The sequence below is a fragment of the Seriola aureovittata genome, chromosome 11 (genome assembly GCF_021018895.1).
Source record: "Seriola aureovittata isolate HTS-2021-v1 ecotype China chromosome 11, ASM2101889v1, whole genome shotgun sequence".
Classification (NCBI taxonomy): domain Eukaryota; kingdom Metazoa; phylum Chordata; class Actinopteri; order Carangiformes; family Carangidae; genus Seriola; species Seriola aureovittata.
Window position 1 is genome coordinate 10,883,317 of NC_079374.1, and position 25,954 is coordinate 10,909,270.

The 25,954-nt window shown below is 40.7% G+C and overlaps 3 protein-coding genes across 4 annotated transcripts; 1 reads left to right on the top strand and 2 right to left on the bottom strand.

The window, feature by feature from the left end:
- The first annotated feature begins 803 nt into the window (after window positions 1-803).
- On the top strand, window positions 804-3,860 carry LOC130177198 (dynein light chain Tctex-type 3-like). Of its 2 annotated transcripts, none has more exons than XM_056388685.1 (5): window positions 804-929; window positions 2,225-2,266; window positions 2,351-2,474; window positions 2,594-2,671; window positions 3,017-3,860. In XM_056388685.1, the coding sequence occupies exons 1-5, from the start codon at window positions 903-905 to the stop codon at window positions 3,085-3,087; spliced, it is 342 nt and encodes a 113-aa protein (XP_056244660.1). In that variant the 5' UTR covers window positions 804-902; the 3' UTR covers window positions 3,088-3,860. The 2 variants fall into 2 exon arrangements, with proteins under 2 accessions (XP_056244660.1, XP_056244659.1); XM_056388684.1 differs by having other exon boundaries at window positions 817-929; window positions 2,222-2,266.
- A 93-nt stretch (window positions 3,861-3,953) lies between these two features.
- On the bottom strand, window positions 3,954-13,797 carry xk (X-linked Kx blood group (McLeod syndrome)). The gene is made up of 3 exons (XM_056388681.1): window positions 12,172-13,797; window positions 7,394-7,656; window positions 3,954-6,125 (listed from the first exon to the last, which is right to left on the bottom strand). Exons 1-3 carry the CDS (start codon window positions 12,414-12,416, stop codon window positions 5,197-5,199), a joined length of 1,437 nt encoding a protein of 478 aa, XP_056244656.1. The 5' UTR covers window positions 12,417-13,797; the 3' UTR covers window positions 3,954-5,196.
- A 522-nt stretch (window positions 13,798-14,319) lies between these two features.
- Window positions 14,320-22,643, bottom strand: LOC130177197 (lanC-like protein 3). The gene is made up of 5 exons (XM_056388683.1): window positions 20,930-22,643; window positions 19,841-19,964; window positions 17,075-17,272; window positions 16,758-16,965; window positions 14,320-16,304 (listed from the first exon to the last, which is right to left on the bottom strand). Exons 1-5 carry the CDS (start codon window positions 21,461-21,463, stop codon window positions 16,145-16,147), a joined length of 1,224 nt encoding a protein of 407 aa, XP_056244658.1. The 5' UTR covers window positions 21,464-22,643; the 3' UTR covers window positions 14,320-16,144.
- Between the last annotated feature and the right edge of the window lie 3,311 nt (window positions 22,644-25,954).

The window sequence follows — 25,954 nt, forward strand, 5'->3', positions numbered from 1 at the left end:
CAGCCCATAATTGGATGTTTTACAGAGGAGAGTTGAATTTATTGATGTTTATACAGAATACACACTGGGTTTTAATAAGACAGACAGGTTGCACTGAACCTTTGACCCATGATTACCCAGTTGTATAGAGAAACAAATTTAAGTTACAACAAATTATAGCACACTAAAATGTAACTATGTTCAGTAATATGTTAACTAATGAGTATATAATACGATGACTACTTTTACCTTTATCACTCTAAACACATTTCTGATGATGCTTCAGTATATTTTATTATTTTATGTCACTGAACTTGTCAATTTATTGTTTCTTGTCTCAGAAAAAACGCAACTTTATAACAAATGAGCTCAATATGAACTCAAAAAGTTAACAGTTAAAAAATATATTTGACTGAGGGACTCTAATACTGGGTTACATGCTGGAGGATGTTCAGTTTCTTTGTGTCATTTTGTGGCTATTATAACTCATTTTGTTTTTGTGGTTCTTTTGCATGTCTTTGTGGTTCTTTTGTTCCTGAATTTGTTTGTTTTTGTTTCTTTGTGGTCGTTTTGTGTATAGTCATACTCGTTTTATGTATCTTTGTGTGTCACTTTGCAGTCATTTTATGCTTCTTTGTAGTCATTTCACTCACACAAAACTCCCCCTGACTCTGAAAAAGACATAGGCAGATTTATAGTATTTTATGAGACGGTCTGTGGTACTGATCCTGGTCTGGCTCTGTGGTGTGTGTGAGTTCAGCCACAGGGAGGCGACACCCTCACACAGTGATCTGCCTCAGGAGGACCGGAAGTGTCTTGCCTGTGCTCGTTGTCTGTGAACGACAGGAAGTAGACAGCAACAATAACTGGACAGCAGCAAACAGATACAGACAGAGGAGACAGCTGTGTCTGTGTCAGTAACGATGGAGGAGTATAACTCTGGAGAAGAGGTGAAACTGTTTGTTGTTACTTCTGATGTGTCGAAACGTCCGCAGTCATTTCTACAGAAGACGCGTCATAGCTAGTTAGCTTATGCTCGCTAAACCAGCTAGCTGAAGCTAATAGTATTTCTATCAGGGTGTGGTCAGATCATCGCAGTTATATTCATATTATTAGCTGAATATTTTATTAACAAATCAACTGGTAGTAGTCACTGCTACAGTCACAGCTGGGGGTCTGTGTGTTTCACTCACACTGAAACAGCCTGTTCAGTTGATGATGAATTGATGAATCAGTCATCATGGGGCTCAGGTTAATGAGACACTTAAGTTTATATATGTACAATGTACTGTGAGATATTTGATAACCAAACCAAGTATTTGTCTGACATTAAACAGAGGTCTTGATTGTTGAAATGTCAGAATTGTAGTTGAAAACCTCATATTGAATTCCCTGATAAATAAAATGCTCTTTGGGACTGATAACACTGGAATTAAAACAATTATTAAACAATGTCTTTTGTTATGGTGTGTTCATGAGCTGGTGGGAAGGTCTGACATCTGAGAATCAGGAGCTAGTGACTAAACCTTAACCTTTTAAATGCTAGAAGCATCCAGTCACACATTTGACATTATTATCATCATCATCATCATAATACACACTTTTCAGTAGAAAGTTCACTTTTCTAATAAATTACAATGCTTACACTTTGTAGGTTTTAATTTTGCAGTGAAAGAACCTGTTCTGAGCCGAGCACATTTAACTCTGCAAACAATAGTACTGTGTTACTAGATTACATACAGTAGACTTTAAGAAACACACACAGCGCTTCTGGGTCCTGGCAAAGTAGAGCAGGGTGTTCCAGCACTAGCTAAAAACAAAGTTTACTCAAACTGCGTATCCTCAATTTAGCTTGGAGGTAAGAAGGATTACATTCACTTCAGGATTAGACATTGTTGAGAGGCTTGTTTCCAGAGGGATTTGTGTGATACGCACATGCTATACAGTACACACACACACACACACACACACAATGACATGCTCTGCAAGTGTAGAAACGTGCCAAGTCTGCCTCACATTACATTTATTTGGCAGGTGCTTTTGTTCAATGTGCCACAAGTGTTTTCAAACTCCATAACACTAACACAAAATAAAATCACATCAACACTTTAAAGTCACAGTGTCCATACTGTACTTTACATAAAGTAAAATTTGATTAATAATTAATAATTCAGGCGGTTTCTTCATGCAAAAACTGGAATAAAACAACACAGTAACAACCACTAACTCTCCAATTATCCAGCAGGTTGTCTTCAACTCTGATGATGCCAGTGTTTCAGTTAAAGAGGTGAGTTTTAATCGCAGGTATTTGTATTTTATTGTAAATCAACTCTTTCATGCGACAACAGCGTAATGTGTGCTTTTGTCTCAGTGTATTGAAGGTGTCATCGGTGGAACAGATTATAATCAGAGTAAAGTGAACCAGTGGACGGCCAGTATAGTGGAGCATTCTCTGACTCACCTGGTGAAACAGGGACGGCCATTCAAATACATGGGTGAGCCAACTGTCTATGATATACAGTAACACGAAGCCCCAGGACATAAAATACATCATATGCTGACATGTAGAGCTTGTATGTCCATTGGTAAACATGTGGTCTCTGGTGTTTTCTAGTAAACTGTACCATCATGCAGAAGAGCGGTGCTGGTCTCCACACAGCCAACTCCTGCTACTGGGACACTGCCACTGACGGTTAGAGACAACATATAATTAGAGCTGGTATCATTTGAAATCGTAAATAACAATTTAATAAGAGAAGGCAAAATTTATAAATGTTCAATCTCGTCTAAACACAGGCAGCTGTACAGAAGTATTATTTAAAACTAAACTGTAAATTATCTGATTGAAAACTAATTTAAAAAATGATATAAAATGATTAATTGTGTAGTATATAGTAGTATATAGTAATAGTATATCATATTTGTTATTAATGGTTAATGGTTTCAGCTCTAATATCTGGGTGTGAGAAACAGAAACAAATATGAGACATTACTTGTAGACCTCAGTATAATTCCTCCTGCTGTTTGTCTCTTTCAGGAAGCTGCACGGTCAGGTGGGAGAATCGCACCATGTACTGTGTGGTCAGTGTGTTCGCTGTGGCGCTGTGACAGCGGCACAGAGCTGTGTTCTGCTCTGTCTTCTAACACCGTCATGACTGCAGCTTCGCTTTAAATGGCACGTGACCAAGAAGCCATAAAGACCCTCTGCTGGAAGTTAATCTACAAGTAATCTATTTTCTCCCCTGGAAAAAGGCTGGGAAAACAAAACTTCAGAATGAATAAGAGTTGTGTTTTGAGAGTCTACAGCCTGCGATCATGGGCCAGTTTGACTGTGAGAAAAAGTTGCTTTGTAGGGACCAAACTCATGGTCAGAGTGCAAGCTAGGGAATTAAAAAAGGTATAATTCTTTTTTTTTTTTTTTTAGTCTTAAAAAGTGAACACTAAATATTGTGATCCATCAACTCTTTCCATAAATTGTCCCAAGACCCTGTAATGTTTCTTTAATGTAGAACTTCATTTGTTTTTATATTTTGTCTCCATACAGGACTGAGCCGTTACTGTAGAGGAAAGTTGCCCATTCCTTAAGACAAGTTGTTTTTAGTAGATACCGGCCTACTTACGTTAAGTGTTTCTACTAGTCTGTGTTAATATTCTTAATATTTATATTAGTCTGTATTTGTAGCTGTGCAGATAAGAGTGTATTTCCAGGATAGCATCATTTTATGGTCAGTCCAAACAACCAAGGCACTTTTTCTAGACTTTTCCTGAAGAAATCCTGGAATTCTACCATTGAACTGTATGTTGAGTTCACTGAAACTGTTTGATGAATTTATTTGTCTGAACATTGACTGTGGAGTCATTAAATGTATTCAACAAACTGACTGATTTGCAGTTTGGTCTTTCATCCACTAGAGGCTAGCACAGGATCATAAAGAGTGAGTGCGTCTCAGCTAAAAAGAAAACAATACACACAATTTTCACATAGAAATATAAATTTATTTTGATTTTTTTTTTCATCTTTTAAATGCCTTTTATCTTGTTATGTATGAGAATGTTTGATGTGTACCGTAGGTTTTTCATATTTTTTGGCTTCAAAGGTTGCTTGTCTTATTTGTACAAATATCTTAGGAGCATTCATGTGATTCCCGAGGTTGTCATCCCTCTGCAGATACATTGCAAAAAGGAGTTAGTGCAAAAACAAACACTGACATTCCCTCTCACACACAGAATTATTCATTAAAAGATTGAGAAAAAAAAAAAAGCAAATATACTGGTTACAATTCCAAACAATGTGTGTACACTCGGTGTAAATATTGTAACAGATGAGACACAGACGCAGAGCTGAAAGACGTTACAAGCATAAATTAGAAAAACAAATACATCCAAACAGAAGCATTTTACATCACAACAGCTGTTGCTGCTCAGCGGCTGAATCGAAGTCACTTAAATCCTTTTTGTAAACGTGCAAAAACATTACGCTTGCCGATGTGCGTGCTTTACAGTAACGTGTTTGGTGACCGAACAGGCTCTTAAACAATGTGTGGAGCACAAATACATCACAGAAGCAGCGTGGCGTTAATGATAAAGCTCTTATCAAGGAATAAAAAAGCTGATTGCTTGCAGCCGTAAAACTAGCAGGAGTCTCCAGAGAAAGAAAAAAAAAAACCTGTACAAAAGAGACTCACCCCCCCCCCCCCCCCGGAGAATTATAGTTACACCTCATCAGAGGCTCCACACATGCACACCTCCATGCTAAAGAGATATACTAAATACAATCAATTCAAATGCATGGCTCCTTGTGATCAGTAATGCAGCATATAAGTGGACACAGTCTCCAAACCTAAAAAAAAGAGAAAAGCAATGGCGGTGTCCATGGCGTGGGCTTTTATTTGTATTAAAGGCTGCAGGATCATGGGTTAGGGTGTTGGCTGGTGAGATGGGTGAGCACCACCTCTGCTGTGTTTCTGCACGCTGGTTAACACGAGTGAACGCTGTGCATGTTTGCAGCCGGGACAGATCTCGAGTTAAGGACACATTTGCTTCATGTGGGAGGAGCAGGCGACAGAGTTGAGATATACTGTGTGAGATGAAGATCACAGGTTTTTAATATGTAAACTCAACTCACAGAGGGATCCATGTGGCACTTAAAAGGTTACAGAGGGTGTGATAACTGTGACAGTCGCTCCTCTGAATGGCACATCAAACAACTGTGATGCGTTAAGCATTGCAGGATACACTCTGGCTAACGTCGCCATTGATTCCACCTTCTATATTATTGCCCATTTCATTAGGAATGTCATAGATTGTGTCGTTGAGCATGTCGTAACTCGTGTCATTAGGCATGTCGTCCGTGGTGTCACTGGCTGTGTCACGGGCTCTGTCATTCGCTGGCTCCGTGGGGCTCGGCGGCTCCAGGACGGCCTTTCCTATTGGCCTGTTCTGCGGAGAAGCAGAGTTGCACATCAGGCAGAGAAGAGAGGAGCAGTTCCAGAGGCCCTGGGTCATGCTGGAGGAGAATAGCCTCCGACATGGATGACAGAACTGGTAGAAGACCAGCATGAAGAAGATGGCGATGGCGTAGGCTACCAGGAGCTGTAGCACCAGCAGTGGCGCACAGATGAAATTGTAGAAGTCAGTTTTATAGATGTACCACAGCAGAAGCAGTGAGGCGTTCTCCACAAAGCGCAACATGTAGTACACGGCCATGCGATACCAGTTCTGGGACTTATTGATGAGGTCCGGGTCATTGAGTTTCACCTGCACGGCTGACCAGCAGAACATGTTGATGCCGGCGTAGAGGAAGGTGAGCAGGCAAAGCACGATGGTGGTCCCCACTCGGGTCAGAGTTTTTTCTATATTCTCAGGGAATGGTGAGTGGCTCTGCCAGAACAGGATCCAGGGATAGAGGAAGAAAACAAGGAAGTTCAGCAGAACCACGGGCAGGACCCAGAGCTGCAACACTGAGCTGAACAGAACCAGGACCACCACACGGGTGGCAATCTCAAAGCTCCTCCACAGGAAAATGCACAGATAAGCCATGGGCCGGACGTCCACTTCATAGTCGTCATATTTGATCTTAATGGCCAGGATGTTGCAGCGCAGTGCTCCATACACAATGGAAAGGAGGGAAATCACCATCAGGGTGCCTGACATCGAAAAAGAGAGAAATATGGAAATCCTTAATTTAAAGGATAGATTCACATTTTTTTTTATTGGAGTCCAGATTGATTTCATTTAATTTTCTTTCTATACATTCATTTTTGTCTTTGTTTAGCACCTTTTAAAAAATGTCATAACCCACATGCATGGTTCCCTTTTATCAAGTCTGACGTCTCACTTAGTCAATTTATCAAAGTATAAAGCTGCCAGGAACCAAATATACGTGAAATATGACACAGGCAACCTGAAAATACAATGCCTTTGACCCTATCTGTCACGGAGCCATAAAAACAGTTCTAGGTTGTAAAAAATATAGTTTCACTATTAATACACACAAATACAGCAGAGAAATGCAAGTAATACAACTCCAACACGGTCTGTTTATGTGTAATGTGACTTTATCTCAGTGTGTTTTTGTGTGTGTGTGATGGTAGATTAGTGAAAATGTTTGCTCAGCTCGTCTCTACATGATGAGTAAATAAAGCCTTGTGTTCACTGAGGATCAGACAGATTCCAGAGGGTTAAAACATTAGGGTGCTCATACGAACACTGAAACAGTTTTTGGTTCCTTCCTCCTGTTCATCCTGGCCATTAAAAGATCCCTGAGGAGGCAATGTTGTGTTAGAAAGACTAACTTTGGATGAGACCCACTTGACCCCATCACTTCACTGAAAACATATAATGAAGGGATCTGTTAGTATGAAAGAGTTGGAGCAGCAATAAAAATGTTTTACAGTACATATGGGCCCCTGACTGTTGTTGAAAAAGTGTGAACCTGCCCTTTAAGCTCACATACCAGCTGTTGACTCAATAAGTGTGAAACAGAAGTGTCAAGACTACCAGCAGCAGAGGAAATAACACTTGTGTACTGTTTTTATAATCTCTTTTATTCTGTCCTAATTCAAAAACCAGATGTCCTGGATTGACTCTGTGAACCTTTTAGTAAATCTCTCTCTCAGGAATAGAAATGCTGGCTCTCTCACACGTATGCACGCACACACACGCACGCACGCACACACACGCACGCACGCTCGCACACAGTTAAACAGGCTGACCCCAGATCTGCACCAATTGGCAGAGAGATTCACCATTTTCCATCCTCGATATCAGAGTTACATAACGCCACTTTGACTCATGAAAACACCATCCTCTTATTTCCAGTATGGCGCCTTGCTGATCAGCCCACATCACAGTGGAGCTGTGGTGACAGCCTCCCTTCTCAGCGGAGTTAGCTGAAAAGAGCCCAGAGACTCACCTCTACCGATGGACATCCCCTGCTGAAGGACGCAGATGTAGAGCTGCAGGGTGAGCTGGGGGGCCGATCCCAGGAAGGCCTGAATGACAGAGGTGCGGGCGAAGGCTGCTCGGTGTGTAAACAGTTTCCCCTCCGCCTGCCCCACCTGCCGCTCCACCTCCTCAGACTGACCCCCGCGGGGCATCTGCTTCTTCCTGGTGATGCTGACATAAGGCTCCTCCACTCGGCCCACACTGCCATAGATACAGAACGCCTCCAGACACCTGCAGTGCAACAAGACCAGGGGAACAGAGATGATTAGGAGCTGCAGACGCTTCTGATTGGTCGTTTAGAGGAACTCAGTTAAGGGCTGCAAATACCTTTTCATTATCAATGAATCTGTTAAGTATGTCTTTCAATTTCATGTCATTCCAACAGAGGATGATCTTGCTGGTGTCCACACACACACACACACACACACACACACACACACACACACACACAAATATAACAAAAATAAAAGCAGCAAAAATCCTGATATTTCAGGAATTTTTTTTCCAGAGAAGTTTTTCGTTAATTGTGACTAATCAATTAATGATTATTTCAGATAAAAATACATGTGAATACTAATCGATTAATTGTCACTTACTCAGTGTACAATAACAGGCAATGACGGACATGCTGCAGTTCAGCTTCAGCAGCCCAACAAGCCGGAGGTAATTTTACCAACATTATCAATATCTAAACCAGTGTGTAGCTTTCTGTTATTGTGAATGTCTAAAGATCTGTCAGTAACAGTGAGAGTCACAAACAGACATCAGCCAGTGAGATACAAAAAGCACTTAAGTGCAGATGTGGGCGGAGGGCCAGAGGTCGAGGCAGCGCTGTGTCGGTAAAGCAGCGCCGATACACGGTGCCAATAAAACAGCAAGGCAGGGGGATTTAAGCCACAGGGGTGCTGCAAGACAGTCTGAACTACACTGGAGAGACACGCACGGTCAACACATCACTGACTTAATCAGAAAAATGAATAAATAAAACTGTGAAGACGGAGTCTGTGAGCTGGTTTTCAGATGATAAACATCAGTCTGTCTCTTCAGCATGTTTTATGTGGATGTGTTTGTGTCTTTAGATGAAGGAGAAAGTGAAGGTTGCAAAACATCCAGATTCTGACAAAATAATCTTAATTTAAAGCTATAATCAATATTTTTTTAATAATACAATCAATCAGATTAGTACTTGATTGTGAGAGAAGTCGCTCACATTGACAAACCCACAAATAATCTCAGCTCGTGGAGCCTTTTAGTGTTGTTCAGCTCAGAGTTTTGGTTTCCAGCCTTCGACTTTTCTGTTTTGGTTCACTCATTGCTCCCATTGCGTCGCTCTGAGCTGCAGCAGCAGCCGTTCACTTCCTGCTCAGCACCAAACAGCTGACAGACATGGTTAGAAACGGTTAACTGGAGCGTTTAGCAGCTGAAGAGCCAGATATTTCCTTCACTAGCAGTAAGAGAACTAACAGAGAGTGTGGGAGTGTGTATTTGATTTGTGTGATATTACTTCAAGCACTAGGAGGCGTATGCCATAAGCCAGAAATCACAGGTGCTGCTCATTGGAAAGGAGCAAACTGTTTTTAACTGCTCTTGGACAACCTGGTTCACAGCTGTTTTTTGTTTAACTTTACAGAGAAAATATTAGAGTTCATGGAAATTGGAGATTATGGACACCAGAAAATAAATGCATCATGATACGAAGCATTGGTAAAGAATGGAAATAATTTTTCTGAGGACACATCTAAACAGTTAGAGTTCAATGAGCAGCCGGTAGCGGCTAAAGTGGAGGACTTAGTCGCTACAGAAAGTTTAGTGTTCATTACTTAAAAAGGTAAGATGACAGTGTTGTGTTTACAGCTTGTTTCTGTTGCACCTTAAGTGGGCGGCGGAGGTTCAAGCTTCACACTCATCACACTTCTGAAACTAGTTGTGATGGCACAAAATCAGCTCGTACATACACGTCTTTATCAGTGAAGCTCAAACATGCAAGAGAAGTAAGTAAATCGTCTTAATGAGTGGACAGCGACTTCCTGTTTAAAGGGAGTTTTTCCTCTCCACTGTCGCCAAGTGTTTGCTCACTGTGTGAACTGTTGGATTTCTCTCTATAATATTCCTTACCTTGTAAAGAGCCTTGAGATAATGTATGTTGTGATTTGCCACTATGTAAATAAAATTGAATTGAACTGAATTTAACGGTTTCAAGCTAAAGATTATTTTGTCAAGATGTTCTCATGACAAAAACACTTAACAGACAGATTAAACTCCACTTCTGCTCAGAGTAGTGACGGATGAAATGATCACATAATGCCCAGTCATGAAGAATTATAGGGTTGCTAATTAGAGGGGATGCTGGAATAAAGAAAACAAAAACAAACAGATGAATGTCATGGCTGCTGTGACTCAAAATGATAAGGACTAAGTGTTGTTTTAGACGGATGAGCCCAACAGGAGGAAGTGCTGCCGTGCTACCAGCAGTAGAGGCGGACATTCTCTCTCCGGTTGTGTTGTCAGAGATAAGGAGCCAGCAGCGACATGTGCTATTCTTAGATCTGCTCTTCACTGAGGAAAGATGTAGAATTTTGAACAAGAATCATTCGAATCCGCACTGAAGGGGGAACAAACCAGACAGGGTCAGATTCACACAGGCCACTGCTGGGGAATAATCATGCTGCGAGAGACGTCAGTTCAACTGTTTGTAAATTGACTGTTCATATTCACAAGCACAGTGAAAAGTCATAATTACATGTAGCCTATAGCTGCAATAAACAACCATATTTATTATCAGATTCCTCTGATCATTGTTTTCTTGATTCTTGATCAGTTTATCATTTGGACGACAAAATGTCTGAAAACTGTAAAAAACAAAACAAACATCAAAGACACTGAATCTACAATGATATAAAACAGAGAAAACAGCACATTTTACACATTTTAGCTCTGAACCAGAGAACAATCAGCACTGTATGTAATAACGTAAGTCAGTTATCAAAACAACAAACTGTTGTATTGGTATATTGGTATATTAATTGAACTGATGACAATGATTAAGAAAACCAGTAAATGTTCATGTTTTTTTCACCTTAAAAAAAAAACAAAAACTTTACAATAGTTACAGCTCCAGATGTCAAAGACTAGATAAATGGCTGGCTGAGAAAACATGCTGCGAGTCAATGCTCAGTAGATTAAAAGGTCAGTTGGAAGATAAGATTTCCTCCCAGGTCTTTTTTTTATTTTCAACTATATACAAGTCGGCAAAAGTGCCTGTTTAGATTTTTAGTGACACACACACACACACACTGTGTGTGTATATATATATATATATATATATATATATATATATATATTATCCCTGTTGTTGGCACTCCCTATATATATTTATTTACTTTTCATTTTCTACTGTGTAACCCTGTAATAATGTTTGTTTCTGCCTAAAATAATGTAACAATCTATTAGCTACTTGCTGCCCTGCGGCAACTGAAACAATTAAACAACATTAATGGATTTACCATTAAAGTTGATGATTAATTGTCTGTGAATCTACTGACTGAGTACTTAAACTCTAATTGTATGTTTCTATTAGGGTTGTAACCAATAATTATTTTCATTATTGATTAATCTGCTGGTCGTAATGAATTATTATTATTCCTAATTATTTGGGAAAATGTCAAGTTGATGGACAAAGAAGCTATTTGAAGACAAGTTACAACGCCAAACTTAGAGATTCAGTTTACTATGATATAAGACAAGAAGGGCAGCACATCCTCACATTTGAGAAGCTGGAAACATCAAATATATATATTGTTTGCAATTATAAAAAACAGTCACTGTCAATCTGCTAATCTATTAAAGGACAAATTGTTGCGGGTCTAATTTCCATATTTTAGGGGATGAATAGGTTTTCATGTGATTACACACACACACACACATCTCCTGCTGATTGAACACTTGAGAACATATCTGTGTGTTCAGTATGGGAGGTTTTCTAGATGTAGGATTAGGCTCAGATTCCTATAGCAGAGGCAGATGGTCCAGCCAGACCAAGGCAGGGCTTACACAGGGAAAGACCAGGCCTATTATGGTTTAAAGCTCTTGTGCACAGATGTTTAAAAGGTTCCTCCACCAGTGTGTAACAGCCACACGATGTATATATGTATGTCAGCTTCTTCATGTGCTCCAGTTGGCCTGGTGGGTGATTTCATGTCTTGAGCAGTCATGAATAAATCAGACACAGCTTGGCCTGTGAGACCATGGCCTGAAGGTGATCAAACTGTGAGGAGGAGATCTTAGTGAAAGTGCACTGACAGTGGTGGCTGAGCACATTAACAGCTGTGTGGGTAGATATGGAACATATCGATGAACAGTGAGAATATTGATCACCCTTTTATTTCCGTACTGAATGGCACAGACATACATTCATTGCACCAGCATGTTTGCAGCGAGTTAGAGACAAAAGGCCGGGGAAAATAACAACAACAGCATGTGCGCAATCCATTCATCAAACCATCCATAAGCAGCTTATATGCACACAGGCCGGACATGTTTGTAACGAGAAAAATCATCCATGGACTCGACACCTGTGAGTTATAATAGACATTTAACGGTACGGTGGAGAGTAATAATCCAACGGTATAAAGGGGGTTCTCGCTCTCTCTCCATTTGTGTGTGTGTGTGTGTGTGTGTGTGTGTGTGTGTGTGTGTGTGTGTGGGCACAGTCATGAGTGAAACAGAAATAAACAAGCCTCCACTGACCTGACGATGGGTCCAAGCTGCAGGATATGCAGCAGCAGAATGAGCGGTCTGTCCCTGCTCAGGTCCCGGTGGATGAAGGTGAGGGTCAGTTGCACGAGCACGGACGGTACGAGCGTGAAGAGGAGCGTGAGCCCCTGCCAAATCTGGTCTCCGGCGGAGCGGTACGTTGAGCTGAGGTAAAGCGCTGCCGTGGTCTCGGCCGTGAACAGAGACACCGACACAAAGATGGAACTGGGGAGTCGCATCCTCGCTCACTCCGCCATTTGGGGAAAGCGGCGCGCTGCTTCGCTCAGGGTCCGTTCATCCATAACGTTCCCACCGAGCAGTCTGTCAGTCACCCGCAAGAGACGGGACGCCGTTGTGTCGGAGGCACGCCGCCGCCGCCGCAGCAGCAGCTCAACAGCGATTGGAGAGAGGCAGGATGTTTTCACAGTCAGCTGTTGTACCGGGGAGAGACTGCGGGGGGCGCAAGAGGCGCTGCGCTCTGCTGCGCTCACTGAAGCGCCTGTCAGCGAGGAGATAAGGCCCTGCAGACAGTCTGCAGTTTCTATTTTGCACAAACAGGACACCATGCTTGAGGAAGCATAGCATAAGTAATGATCCGTGTCATTTGGTAAACACTGGTTGGTTTGATGCTGTCATGAAAACATTCCACACATTTGTGCCAATATTAAGATTAAACTCAACGTGGGACAACACAACAAAACAAATTATAAATAACGTTGAACACAAAGAAAACATAAAAATGACACAGGATGAAACCACTCAAGTTAAAATAACATTTCCACAGGGGTCCTGGCTCACCTCCAGTCTCCACAACAGTAACTATCTGCAACAGACTTAACTGAAGGCCCTGGCATGGAGAGAGAGAAGCCTGTTTTACATTCACCGATCTCTCCACTTTCCATTTCTTGAACAAAAGGACAGAATAAAAGGAACAAATTAGATCACACTTGTAAACTGTATGGTGCCTGGCCATATAAATACACATAACCTGTTGATAAAAACTGAAGACTATTAGTAGCGTTTAGAGACTATCAGCACTGGTGAGATGAAGAGTCAGGTTTAAGTTGCCAGACTCTACAAAACTCACCCATCTGTTGAATTAGCCTACTCACCACTGACTTTAATAATATTGAGCCCCTTACATTTGTCAACATTTAGAGACGTGTACAAACAATTAATCTTCAGTAGCATACTTAGATAGCTTTCTCATTTTTCCTCCATGTTTTTCTGTAAGGTTATCTAAGCAAGATTTTAAACAATATAGCAAAACAATTCATTTCTATGTAAAGATATGTGGAGTAATGGCGTCCTGAGCAGAGAACGAAGTCAGGCCTCTTTGTTGTTGTAGCTGAGCTTTTCTGTTCTTTATTTAAGTACCTGCAACGCCTGTGTTAAACCTTTGGTCCTCCCCACCCATAAGCACCCAGACACCACGGCAGCCACGTGTGAGACGACACGGTGCAGTAAGCACCGTTCAGGTGAAACATGGGTGAAAGCTAACTTCCGGAAGTTCATTACATGTCATTTTCATCAGTGAGATCACGTTAGCTAAGTTGCTGTTAGCTGATTTTTCCCGGCAAACGTTAGCTGGCTTTCTGCAAACATTGGAGTGGAACAAATCACGGTAATGCTAGCGTTGGCTAATGGTTGAAGCTGGATTGTTTTCTGTTTGCTCTGGTGTGTACAGTGTAACTTTATTCACTTATTCTTCTTCTTGTATGTTTAATGTCTGTTTTCAGTGGGGGGGGGGGGGGGGGGGGCTGTTGCCGATGGGAGGCCGGAAGTGCTGGTGGTGTGGTGCGACATCTAGTGGCAGGGACGGTCGTTTGCAGAACCTGTAATATGGATATTTTGATTTTTCAAATATTATATTAATGGTGGATGAAATTATAATCAAGAAAATGTAATTTAGTGCATTAAAATGACCCTTGTGTGCTGTATTATTTAGATTTATATATTGATTATTCTGTAGCTTCCACAATGTGATCATCTTAATTATTTGGAGGAAGCTGTAATGTCAGATGCTTTTTTGAAGATCATGTTTTCATATAAATCAAATGTGATTATGTACCTGTCATTATGTCAGGCTGTGAACGTAATGTCTGCAAGACTTTCAAAACTTAAATAAAAAATCTATCTTGGTTTTTTTTTCACCTGGACACTTTATTAATTACAATAATCCTGTAGATTTTGTTGTGGATAGCTCGGACTGCAAATGCAAAACAGGACACACACACATACACAGCTTATAAATGTTCCACAACAGGCACAGTTAGCATTGGGAAACTGCTTTGGTTTTGCCATTATTCACAGGCCTTTTTACCAACTTGAGCCACATGTCAGAAACGCTGCCCAAAGCATTTTTCAGTTCCCAGAGTCGTGAATCCTTTTTACTCTGAGAGACATGACCATGACCAAATGCTGGAAATTTGTTTTTAAGGCCTCATTATCACATTTATGTGAAGAAATTCTCCGTTGACCATAATTTACATAACTGAGTTGCAAAAAGTAGCATCTTGAACAGACCTTACTGGAAGAAAAATTAAATTCTCACACTGACTACATGTTCTACTCTTATGTTGTCAGTCTTCATCACAAACCATCAGTCTAACATACTCTTTTGTTCTTTTTCAAGAGAGAGTAAAAGTCAAAACATTGAATGTTGAACATTTCAAACATCCCCATACAGTATTTAACACAGTGTGAAATATCAAATAGATACAAACTGCTCTCACACAGCTACAACCTCAGTTCAGATAGGTGAGTCAGTAATATTGCACAGCGCAAACAAAGTGAGAATAGTATTAGGACAATAAACTACTTTTTTTCCCCCTCATCGTCTGTTGGATGAACCTATCTACATAGTTTCACTATCAGAATCCCTCCATTATATTTATTACTAAAGGTTGTGACAACAACTTGAGAAATTACATACCCTAAAGACTTAAACTCAAAGGTCTGCGATATGTGATGCTGAGCTGGTGAAGTGGTAGAAAAATTTTAAAAGGCATTATGTGATGCTTGTTTTTCTCTTTTTCTTTTGTGTGACCTCAGTGATTACCATCTATTTTAGGTGTTTATGGTGCATGTGTTTCTGACCTGAGAGCACCATCTTTGTAGAATATACTGCAGTTTCAATCACCATACAAGCAGTACCACATTTCAAAGCTCCCAATGCTTTAGTGCAGAGGTTTTCAAAGACTGAAAGCATGCCCCCGTCCTCCCTCCCAGACAAAAATCGAGATAGTTTGGTTTGTTTACATTTCTGAAAAATAGCACAATTAAAAGTATGCCAAATTAGCTAACCACAACCCCTTTTTGCAATGTATCCATGGATGTACTGACAGCTATCATTGGATTGCTTTGACACTGAAGAACACTTAACAATATGATTCTCAGGCAAGTTTGTGACTCTTTTTGAATGACTTCCATGCAAAATTATGGACATTTATCCTTGATGGACATCGGACATGACAATATCCTCAGGAAATGTCACACTGAATCTAAATATGTGCGAATCATGTCTGTGTTCAGATTTGACTGGGTTATCACTAAAAGAAGTATGATATCTTTGCCTCATGTCTCTCCCTCCATGCCTCCCCTTCAACTTTCCCACACCCTCCTGGGGAGGCAACCCTCACAGTTTGAAAACCCCTGCTTTAGCACAGTTGATTACATTGCAAATTGAAATGGGCAATTTGACATTAAGTGGGATGAAATCTGGTAAAGCCTGAAAGCTGAACATTCACTTTAGTACAGACACAAAACAAGACCATTTTTCTACTGCAACTGTACTCAAATGTGATTATCTAAGCCCCCAAACAAATACCAACCATCCCGCCACTGCAACTCTGATCACAGTATCAATCCTGGTTCTAAAGTTTCTACCAATCCAGCTCTCAAGGGATTTCAGAGGGAAGGAGTGGTGTCTGTTCAGGTCAATGAATGGCACTAACCAGGTTTCCATTCACACAAAGATACTGAACAGAGGGAACTCTGACTGGTCCGGCTGTAAGAGGTCTACCAGGAAGCAAACCGTCCCTGACAGGCCTTCAAACAGACTGTAGACACTGGTTACTGAGCGCGAGCCGGCCTTAAATTCCTCAGTGAAGAGGAACTCAGCAAACCTTTGGGGAGGAAATAATAGTGGAGAGAGATTAGGGTTTCAAGAATCCGAGGAGGAATTTAAATTCAACAAATTCACCGAAATTAGACATGATGGGATATTTAGTGTTTTTCTGAAAAAAAAATGTATAGAGAAGCTTTGAAACAGCATTCAGACCATCATACTGGGAAATTAAATGCACAGAGCAGTAGTTTGTTGAGAAAACCAAACAGTTGGATAGATAAACCAATGTACTGGACAAATCAAAATATTGAAATGATAATGGCACAAGACATCAAGTCAGATTAAGTCAACAAAGTTCTCAAAGAATGAAAATCTGCACCAAACTACATAGTAATACATTTAATAGTTGCCTGGTGGAACTTGATCTCATGACCTCAGTTTTTGTAAAATAATGACAGCCCTATGAGGAAAAAGAGACATGCAATGAAGAAGAATAGGAGAGATTTCTTGCCTCTGAGCACGGTAGATGTATTTGGAGTTTCCTGTGAGCCGATACAGCAGGAGGAAGACGTAAGCACTCCCTGCAACCCCGTGACAAATCCCAGGTCCTTTCTTCAGCAAACCTTTCTGCCACACAAGCTCCCCACTGCGGATACATGTGTCCAGATACTGGGGCTTCTTATTGATCAGACAGGCTTTTGCAAAAAGATACGCCACACCTGCATGACATAATGGAGATTTGAATTTAACCCGGAGACATCCAAATGGCAGAAACTGCTGCAGAGAATCTGACTGAACATGGTATTGTGTATGAATAATACTGTATACCCGGTGCTCCATGGCACCAGTGCACCAGTTCGTTCTCTCTCTCAATGATGGCGCCCAGCTCTGCAGGCCAGTTACAGTTCTGCTCCTGGTTCATGAGGAAATCTACGCTTTGCCACACCAGGTCCTTCTCTGCACCACTTAGCATGTCCTGGTAGCTCAGCAGCATCTGCAGCACTGATGAAAGGCCGTGAGCAGCACCTGACAAAGGGAGGGAGGGGGGAAATCACATGAACTCACCAAACCACCATGCCAAGGCACACATACAGACACAACCCAAAGAAAACAAGCACAAACATTCACAATGGACTACTGAGGGACTTGCTTTTTTGTGTTATCCTCTAAACTGTAGCTCATTATACATAGTTGACAGTTTTGTTCATAATTGTTTTTTCAAAACCTAAACTTGAGGAACAGATGAGTTCCTGTCAAGTACATAAGCAGCAGCAACCACTGTCCCAAATATGACAAGGAGTTACATGCTGAACTAGGACTGTATCAAACTGTGTATCAAATGATCAAAACCACTTATTATCGAAAAAAGTATCCTAAAACCACCGAACCATGGTGTAGTGCAGTAAGCCTGAGGTTTCTGTCATTAGGTGAACTGTACATTTAAGATACTGATCTAATCCTTGAGAGCTATCAAGTTACACACATGCTTCCATCTGAAAATGGAGATCAAAGTTGACATTGTAGAGTAGGTGTTTGTAGTCTCAGACTTCTGCAAACCCACGAATTATAGTTCAAGGCTTTAATAGCAGCTACTCCACAAAAATGGCTCTGTCTGTGGTAGAAGCCCTAAGGGCAGCTAGAGCTGCAGCTCAGTCCTCAGTTCTTATCTTGCTGGACCTATCAGCAGCCTTTGATACAGTGAACCACCTCATCCTGATGTCTGTATTCTCATGGGCAACTTGGGCAAAGCACTTTCTTGTTTTGAATCCTATTTCACTGACCGCTCATGGCAAGGACAAAGATCCTTATCCCATCCCCTCCCCACAGGGGTGCCCCAAGGATCGGTACTGGGACCCCGTCTATTTGCAACCACCACCTCCTTGGGTCTAATTGCCTTCTCATATCACTGCTATGCAGACTACACCCACTATACCTTTCCTTCCTGCCAGTGAAACCCCTAAAATTGGTTCAGATTGCGGCAGCTCGTCTGGTCTGATCAGCCTAAAAAGGCACATCTCACCCTGCTACTCCCTGATCTATACCGGCTACCCTCAGACACCCAAATCTAATTCAAGTCACTATTGTTTGCCTTTAGAGTGATTTCTGGGTCTGCACCCATCTACTTGGACTCAATCATACAACCTTATGCTCTTTCTCAGTTACTGCACACAAGGCAATCGCAGTCCATACTGTTCTCATTTGTGGTTCCCCAATGGTGGAGCAAGCTATCAAATGCTATCAGAGCAGGGTTGTCCCTCTCTCTTAAAAATAATCTCTAGAAGACTCATATCCTAACACTTCAAACACCCTAACATGCCTAACTAGCACTTACTATGTACTAAGCACTTTCAGTGCACTTCATCACTTGATCTCTTTACACTTCACCTTGTAGAGCAGATTTAGTACTTTGTGCTTTCACCAAGGTCTCCTATTGCACTGAAGCTTTAGTGTTGCCCTCTCATGTAAGAGATTTTGGATAAAAAGCCCTGCCAAATGAGTAGATGTAAATGTAACTGTAAATGTAGATACGCGTTATCAGTGAACACAGGTATCCCTAAGCACATTTGTTCTACGCCAGGCCAGCTGTTTCCCCTTTTCCCGTCTTTGCTGAGCGAAGTTAGCTGGCTTCTGATGGCAGCTTTATATTTAGTGCAGACACGAGAGCAGTATCAATCTTCTCATACAACTCTAAGTGTATACCAAAGTGTCCAACTTTCTGTAAGGTATAGAGTACTTAAATACTTGGTTATGGTTCAGGAAAGATCACAGTTATGCTAAAGAAAAAAACAGAATTACATGTCAATCGGTTGCCAGTGATGGGACAAATGTTTTACAGACCCATCCAACATCTGGAACTCTGAACCTTTACACTCCACCTCACTACCGGACTATTGAAAACCGACGTAAATCGTCAGGCCTCAGAATAGTCAAATATGGACATAATTCATTGGAATACTGGTCAGTGCCTTCCCACATAATGCTGGACACATGCAGAGAAAATACAGCTCTCTGAGACAGGAAAGCCAGTATCTGTGAATTCCCCTCAGATCTGAAGATAACCAATGTTGAACAAATCAAACATGAGCCAATTTTTCAGGCCAGGCAAATTGTAACATGCAGCAGCTTTAACTATGTGTCTTCACTTAAACATCCAGGTATTTCTTGTTTAAAATATCTCAGAGTGTCACTTATTTCACTTCGTCGTCATCCTCAAAATAGTAGTATCCATGCAGAAGTGACCAGTAAGGCTATGCTTACTATGAACTCTGTGTTGGTCTGAAAGTTACTGAGGATCTCCAACCCTGACGGCTGTCTTCATCTGATACAGTCAAGGAAAGGAAAGTTAGCTTTACACATGTTAACACACCAATGCTGCATCAATAACTCAATAACGTCTCCCTCTGTGTGCATAGCTTCACTGTGTGATAACAGAAGATCTTACTGCAGTATCGTCAGTTGACAGCAGCTCTGAAAGTGAGATTTAGACTAAAATCTTAGATGGTAATTTCGACATGAACTTAAAGTCTATTTGGATAAAAAGGAGAGACCTTAACGACTTATGTCTTTTTTAGTGAATTTTGCTGCTGTTCTTACCAAGATACTCTGTCCCATAGTATGAGTACATGAGGGGGAAAGGCTTTCTCTTCTTCCTGGCGTACTGTTTTCCTGACTCTATGATGGCCTGGCAAATAGATTTGATTTGATCCTTGCTCAGAATCTGCACAACAAAGGACACAGTATATTGCAGTCATTTGCAAAGTTGCCCATCAGTAGAATAAGTATAAAATTAAAGGCCCTTTAAAGGCTCTGCACACCCACACAGATGTTTTCACTTTTTTAGTAATTGATTAGACTTCTGATCAGGTTGAAGCAGGTGGACATGACCAAATCTACAGTATGAATAAGAATGACCTGGATGACGGTGTATTTTGTTTTGTATTACAAAGCTAATGGGAGAATTAGGGAGATGTAGGTCAAGCAATTAGGTCTTAGCCAAAGTACTAAAATAATCACTTTTGTGGGTGTAGGCTGCCTTCAGTGTGCAGGGCCTTTAAAAAAAAGTACTCTAACAATTTCACATTGCATTCCTCTGATACAACACTGCTGGAAAAAAGGAACAAAAGAAAGATACAGCAGAATCATGTCATCTTTTTTTTTATTCCATGTTCTTACCTATGAAATCCTGATGCCTACATTACACACAATGCAACTGGACTGCTGACAGTTTGGTTTTAGATATGGATGTGTAAAGCTACAGTTTTAAGCCATGTAAATTACAGTTACAGCTGGAAATACAGGACCATTATAGTTGTAAGAAAAATGAAAATAGTACCTACATTTTGTTTTGGACTGTTGATCTGACAACACATGTCTGAATACATCACTTTGGGCTCTGGGAAATTGTGACGCCAGTCAGTTAATTAGCAAAAGTTGATGGATTAATGGATTATGGTTAGTTACAGCCCTACCTGATTCATACCAGTGTGTATAAGCATTAGGTGATGTAAACATCAGAAAATCACAGTTGGTTGTTACATGAGCTAATAAAAGACCTGAGAGCCAGCTCCAAAGTGTTTGCAGGTTCTGGCCCTGTTTTTAAGATAAGCTGATGGACTGCTTCTATATTTTACAGGGTTGACTAAAAGCCATTTAAAGTGCGCCATCCTCGTGCTAGGAGCTCACCTCTATGCCCAGCTTCTGTTTGAGGACCAGGGCAGCACACAGGTACCCCGCCCGCCCCACAAACAGCTCATCCGAGCCGCACTCCAGAAAATTGATGGGCGCACACACATCCCACAGGTTACGAAATTTAGTGAGCGGCTTGACGAAATCAGCCAAGCCCAGTGATTTGTATATCATAGCGGCCACCGCGTAGATGCCCGCCCCGCCGAGCAGGAAGGCAGCACGCATGTTTTTATCCGGCTCCGCGTCCACGTATCGGACCGAAACGTCGATCATCTGCTTGGCCGTCTTCAGGTCGACGTCCCGGTGCTCGGAGAACAGCGGACACTCGCTGACATGGTACAGCATGTAAGCCACCCCGGCCGGCCCATCGTACAGTCCTCCGTCGCAGTCGCTGATGTCGAAGGGAATGTTTTTCAAGACTTTATCGACGGTGGCAACCACGGCGGGCACGATGGCCTCGACGCCCTGTCCCGGGAGCAGCGCACCTTTGTAGTCAGAGAAGCGGTTCGCAAAGCAGCGGGTGTTTTCCATCACCGACCACAAGACGACAGAAACGTGCAGGCCCTACGCTAATAACCTAGATCTGTGTCAGTCTGCTCAATGTATCCAAGGATGAGAGAGGAAAAGCACAATCCCATCAGCCCTCAGCTGATTGGATGTCAACAGTGATGGCTCAGCCTCATATTGGCCGATGGGACCTGCAGCCTGTCTGCTCACAATGACCTGCACAATTCAAGTTTTATTGTCTGGGAATAAGAAGACATGGAAACTTAAATTAGTAGCAATACCAGAATATAAAAACACTTCACACAAGTAACAGTGGAAGAAGTATTTAGATTCTTTACGCTAGTCAAGTAGAAGGACCACATTAATGTAAAAATACTCCATTAAGTCCTGCATGAAAGATCCTTCTTAGATCTAAGTACAGAAGTAGGCAATTATCAGCAAAATTAATCAAAAATAAAAGTTCTCACTGTGTAAATAAATGACTCCCTGATACATTAGAGAAGAAGTAAAACCGAGGTCCTGATAAACTGATTTGGTCCTCAAACAGTTATCTGAGTAAATTCATGTGAGGAGAGGAAATGTCTCTTTGGTGAAAGTGCTAACAACTCATAGAATAGACACACTGTAAGCCCAGATAAGTGGAATTTACTTTAAAAACCAGTTGCCTTAAACAAAAATTAAATAATGTATAGTGAAAACTTAAACCCTTAACTGTAATTGTTATTTGAAGTTCATTACACTAAATGCCAAGTTGATTTAACTTAAGATCTTTTGTAATACCAATTGCTTCACCCTGTTGATATAATATTAATCTGCAAAATAACAGGTAATTGTTTTTGTGAGATAAATGTAGGCTAGTAATTAGAAACCACAATATTTCCTCATGAAATATGGTAGACTAAAAGTTCTTAAGTAGGCTACTTAGATACAGATTTGAACACTTACTCAAAAAAAAACCTTACAGTTACTTCACAGCTGTACTTCACCACATTTTAGAAGTAAATACTATACTTTTTACCCCCACCACATTTATCTGACAGCAGTTACCAGTTACTTTGTTCTTACACAAAGCACATAGTTTAGATAATAACTTTATACAATGTGATAATTATGTTTACAATAAATTGCCACAAACATGAACTATATGAATCGTACTTTGTTACTGTACCAGTGACACATTTCACCAAGAAAGTGTGAACTCATCTGAATTTCTTCAGTTTTCAGTTCCCTGTCTTCACCAGCAGGTAGTGACAGAGGCCTTCAGCTCAGCCGGCTGCTGTCCATGGTGCTGAAGAACTGTGTGGAAAATAAAGCCATTTTAACACATAGTGCCTAAATTTCAATGATTCAAAAGTAACTGGATGCTTGGCAGCTAAATGTTTCTTGGGCAGCTGTGTGTCGTTTTAGTGTTATTTTATGCACAAAAGAGCTCACACGTGGCTCAGAGTTGACTGAGAGTTGCCATTTAGATTGAGGTGGAGTTGTCTGTCACTGTATGAGGAGTAAAGAGGTGACCATGCAAGTGAAGTGAAAAGGTGAGGCTCAAAAAAGTAGAAATCTATCAGACAGATATCGAAGGCGGTTGATTTAATAAAACAAAACAGTTGGGTGCTTTTTTTTTTTAAAAATCAGAAAAATTAGAAAACGGTCAACGACCTGGTAGACGGAGGAGTATAACTCTTGTGGATGACCAGAAAATCATTTTGTATGGTGAAGAAAAACTTCATTATGACTGCACAGCAAGTCAAGAATATTCTCCAGTATGTAGGCGGACATGTTTCCTTATCAGTAATCTATATGACCATATCTCAGAGGATTCATCACACAACCACTGGTAAACCTCAAAAACAGAAATGCCAGGTTGCAGTTTACACAAAATAAAAATACAAACAGAAACTGGTTTGAAAACAGTTCTATGGAGTAATGGAGCAAAAAAATAAATCTCTATCAAAATGATAGGAAAAGTGGGGGAAAAAAGGAAAGTGAGGGAAAAATAAGGAAAAGCTCATAACCCAAAGCCACCATCTCAACCGGTGGTTCTGTTATGGCTTCGGCAGGTATGACTGCCGTTGGAACTGACACATGACACTGCTGATGGAAACACATTCAAAGGTATACAGGAGCATTCTGTCTCCTCAGATTCAGCCAAATGCATCAAAGCTCTTTGGAGGACATCTCATCATTCAGCATGACAGATATCCTCAACACACAGCCAAAGCCACCAAAGAGCTTTTCAATTGAGCTGCATACCAGTTTCTGAAGAGCAGACTAAAGACAGAGAGACCCCCACAATAAGCAAGAGCTGAAGGAGGCTGCTGTGAAGGCATGAGAGAGCATCAGGGAAGATACAAAACTTCTCCTTATGTCTATGGGTCAAAGACTTCAGGTAGTAATTGACTGGAAAGGATTTTACACAAAATATTAAATATCAGGATTTTGTCTTACTTCATGTGTATAGTTTTTTGAATGTCTCAACTTTGGGCACTATATGTTGAAAAGGCTCTATCTCTCATGCAGTTCTTTCTATATTGATGTAACCCTACTCATATTAAAGCTAGGACTTGGCACTTTAATGAACTATCCACAGTTTTATTTCAAATTGACTATTCTGAAGCACAAAACCTGATGAACACACACAATGTGTAACTGTCCCAAATACTTACAGTCTGCTCTGTCATTAAGGGCATTTACTTGGTTTCACTACTTTGAGGAATTCTGAGGCACTGATACTTTAATTGATTTTCATTGTGTAAGACTTTCTATTTTTCTTCCACTAAATTCAGTTGATTGTTACTTTTCAGTATCCAAACACATGTATGACAACCTCACAGAGTAAAACATGGTGCACTGCTCTAATTTAAACACATGAAATTTTCTTACAGGTTATTACAGGTGACGGGTATCAGCCAGGATCATTACAGCTTTATCACACTGTGTGCCATTTCCAAGATGATTCAAGTGGTTATCTGAGTCGAGATTGTGTGTGAGAAGCTTTGAACCATATTTTAATTTTTTTTTTTTTTTTGTCCCATTTACAAAGAAAGAGAGTACAAATGCCATGGAGATATGAATGTGAATGTCATCTTATAAACGTAGAACTAATTACATTTTTGACCACTAGAAAAAGCTTTTCTTCGAAAATTGAAATAAAGCAAAAATAAATGCAAATTGTACAAAACCTTTTTAGAAATGGAAAGACATAGAGGGTGAGGATAATGAAGAGAGAGGTGGTGAGGACGTTGCCTTGACATCAAAGAAGATTAATAGTGGTTGCACTCACAGCTCTGAGGAACATTGTTTGGTCCATCTGGTTATAATTTGAGATACCAGGCAGTGGAATCACTCCGTTCACTTTGATGCCCGTTTTCCTCTCAGTATTATTCAAATGGTATGAAAACAAATTTTACACATTCAGTGGGGAGATACTTGGGAGAATTACAAACTGTGCAGCCATTTTGTTCTTTGAAAACATCTCAGGCAATTTTGAGTTAAGTTCCCAGATATGGGCAACAGAAGAGTCTGGAAAATTAAAATGGTTCAAGTCATGATCAGAGAGGCATATTTTTCATCTGTCTTATCTACTGCCTTGATACAAGAAAACTCAATTTGCATTTATATTAGAAAATGAGTTTGGTTCCAAGTCGCCATCTGATCTACCAGAAAATAAAACCCCTATCTTCAGTATGAGATATAGGGACAATGGGGGGGGGGGGGGATTTTGAACATGAAACATAAAGCTTTGAAAGGTTTGACCTGTAATTCCAGGCTGAAGAAGAGGACAACTCACTTACTGCTAAGTGACCACTGAATATCAACAGTGGCAGAAGCAGCTCCTCTCCTTCACTGAACCATTGATCACAAAGCAGGAAAAAACGCCCCTAAAATCTGATCACTACCTGTGGTACCCCCCTGTTAGAGTCTAAAAGGTAGTTGACTTGTTAATATCATGGATGGATTACTGGAAACTATTGGCACTACCACATAAAGACATAAAATTAACAGAAATGCTTAAGACTACAAAGAGAGAAAAACGACCACAGAGACACAACACATCTTCAAAGAGACACAAACTGGCCACAGAGAGACACAAAATGAACAGACAGAGAAAAAACGAACAATAAGACACATCAAGAGTAGCAAAATGATTAAAAAGAAACATAAAGCGACTACGGTGAGTCACAACAAAGAGACACAAACTGAGCACAAAGATACAAAATGACTCGAAAGAGAACAAAACGATCACAAAGAGAGAGAAAACAACCAGTAAGAGACACAGAATGACTACAAAGAATCAAAAGTATTACAATCACACTCACAATTACAAACATGAAAGGATTACAGATGCAGATCGACCACAAAGAGACCACATTCTGGTGGTGCTCCCAAAGTTTCCAAAGAGCCAGTTATGTCAGACTGAGTTTGGGGGGAAATGTGAATAAAATGACAAAGAAAACATCTAAAATGTTTCTATTAGATGGAACAGGGCAGCCATGAAAATAAATGATTATGAATATT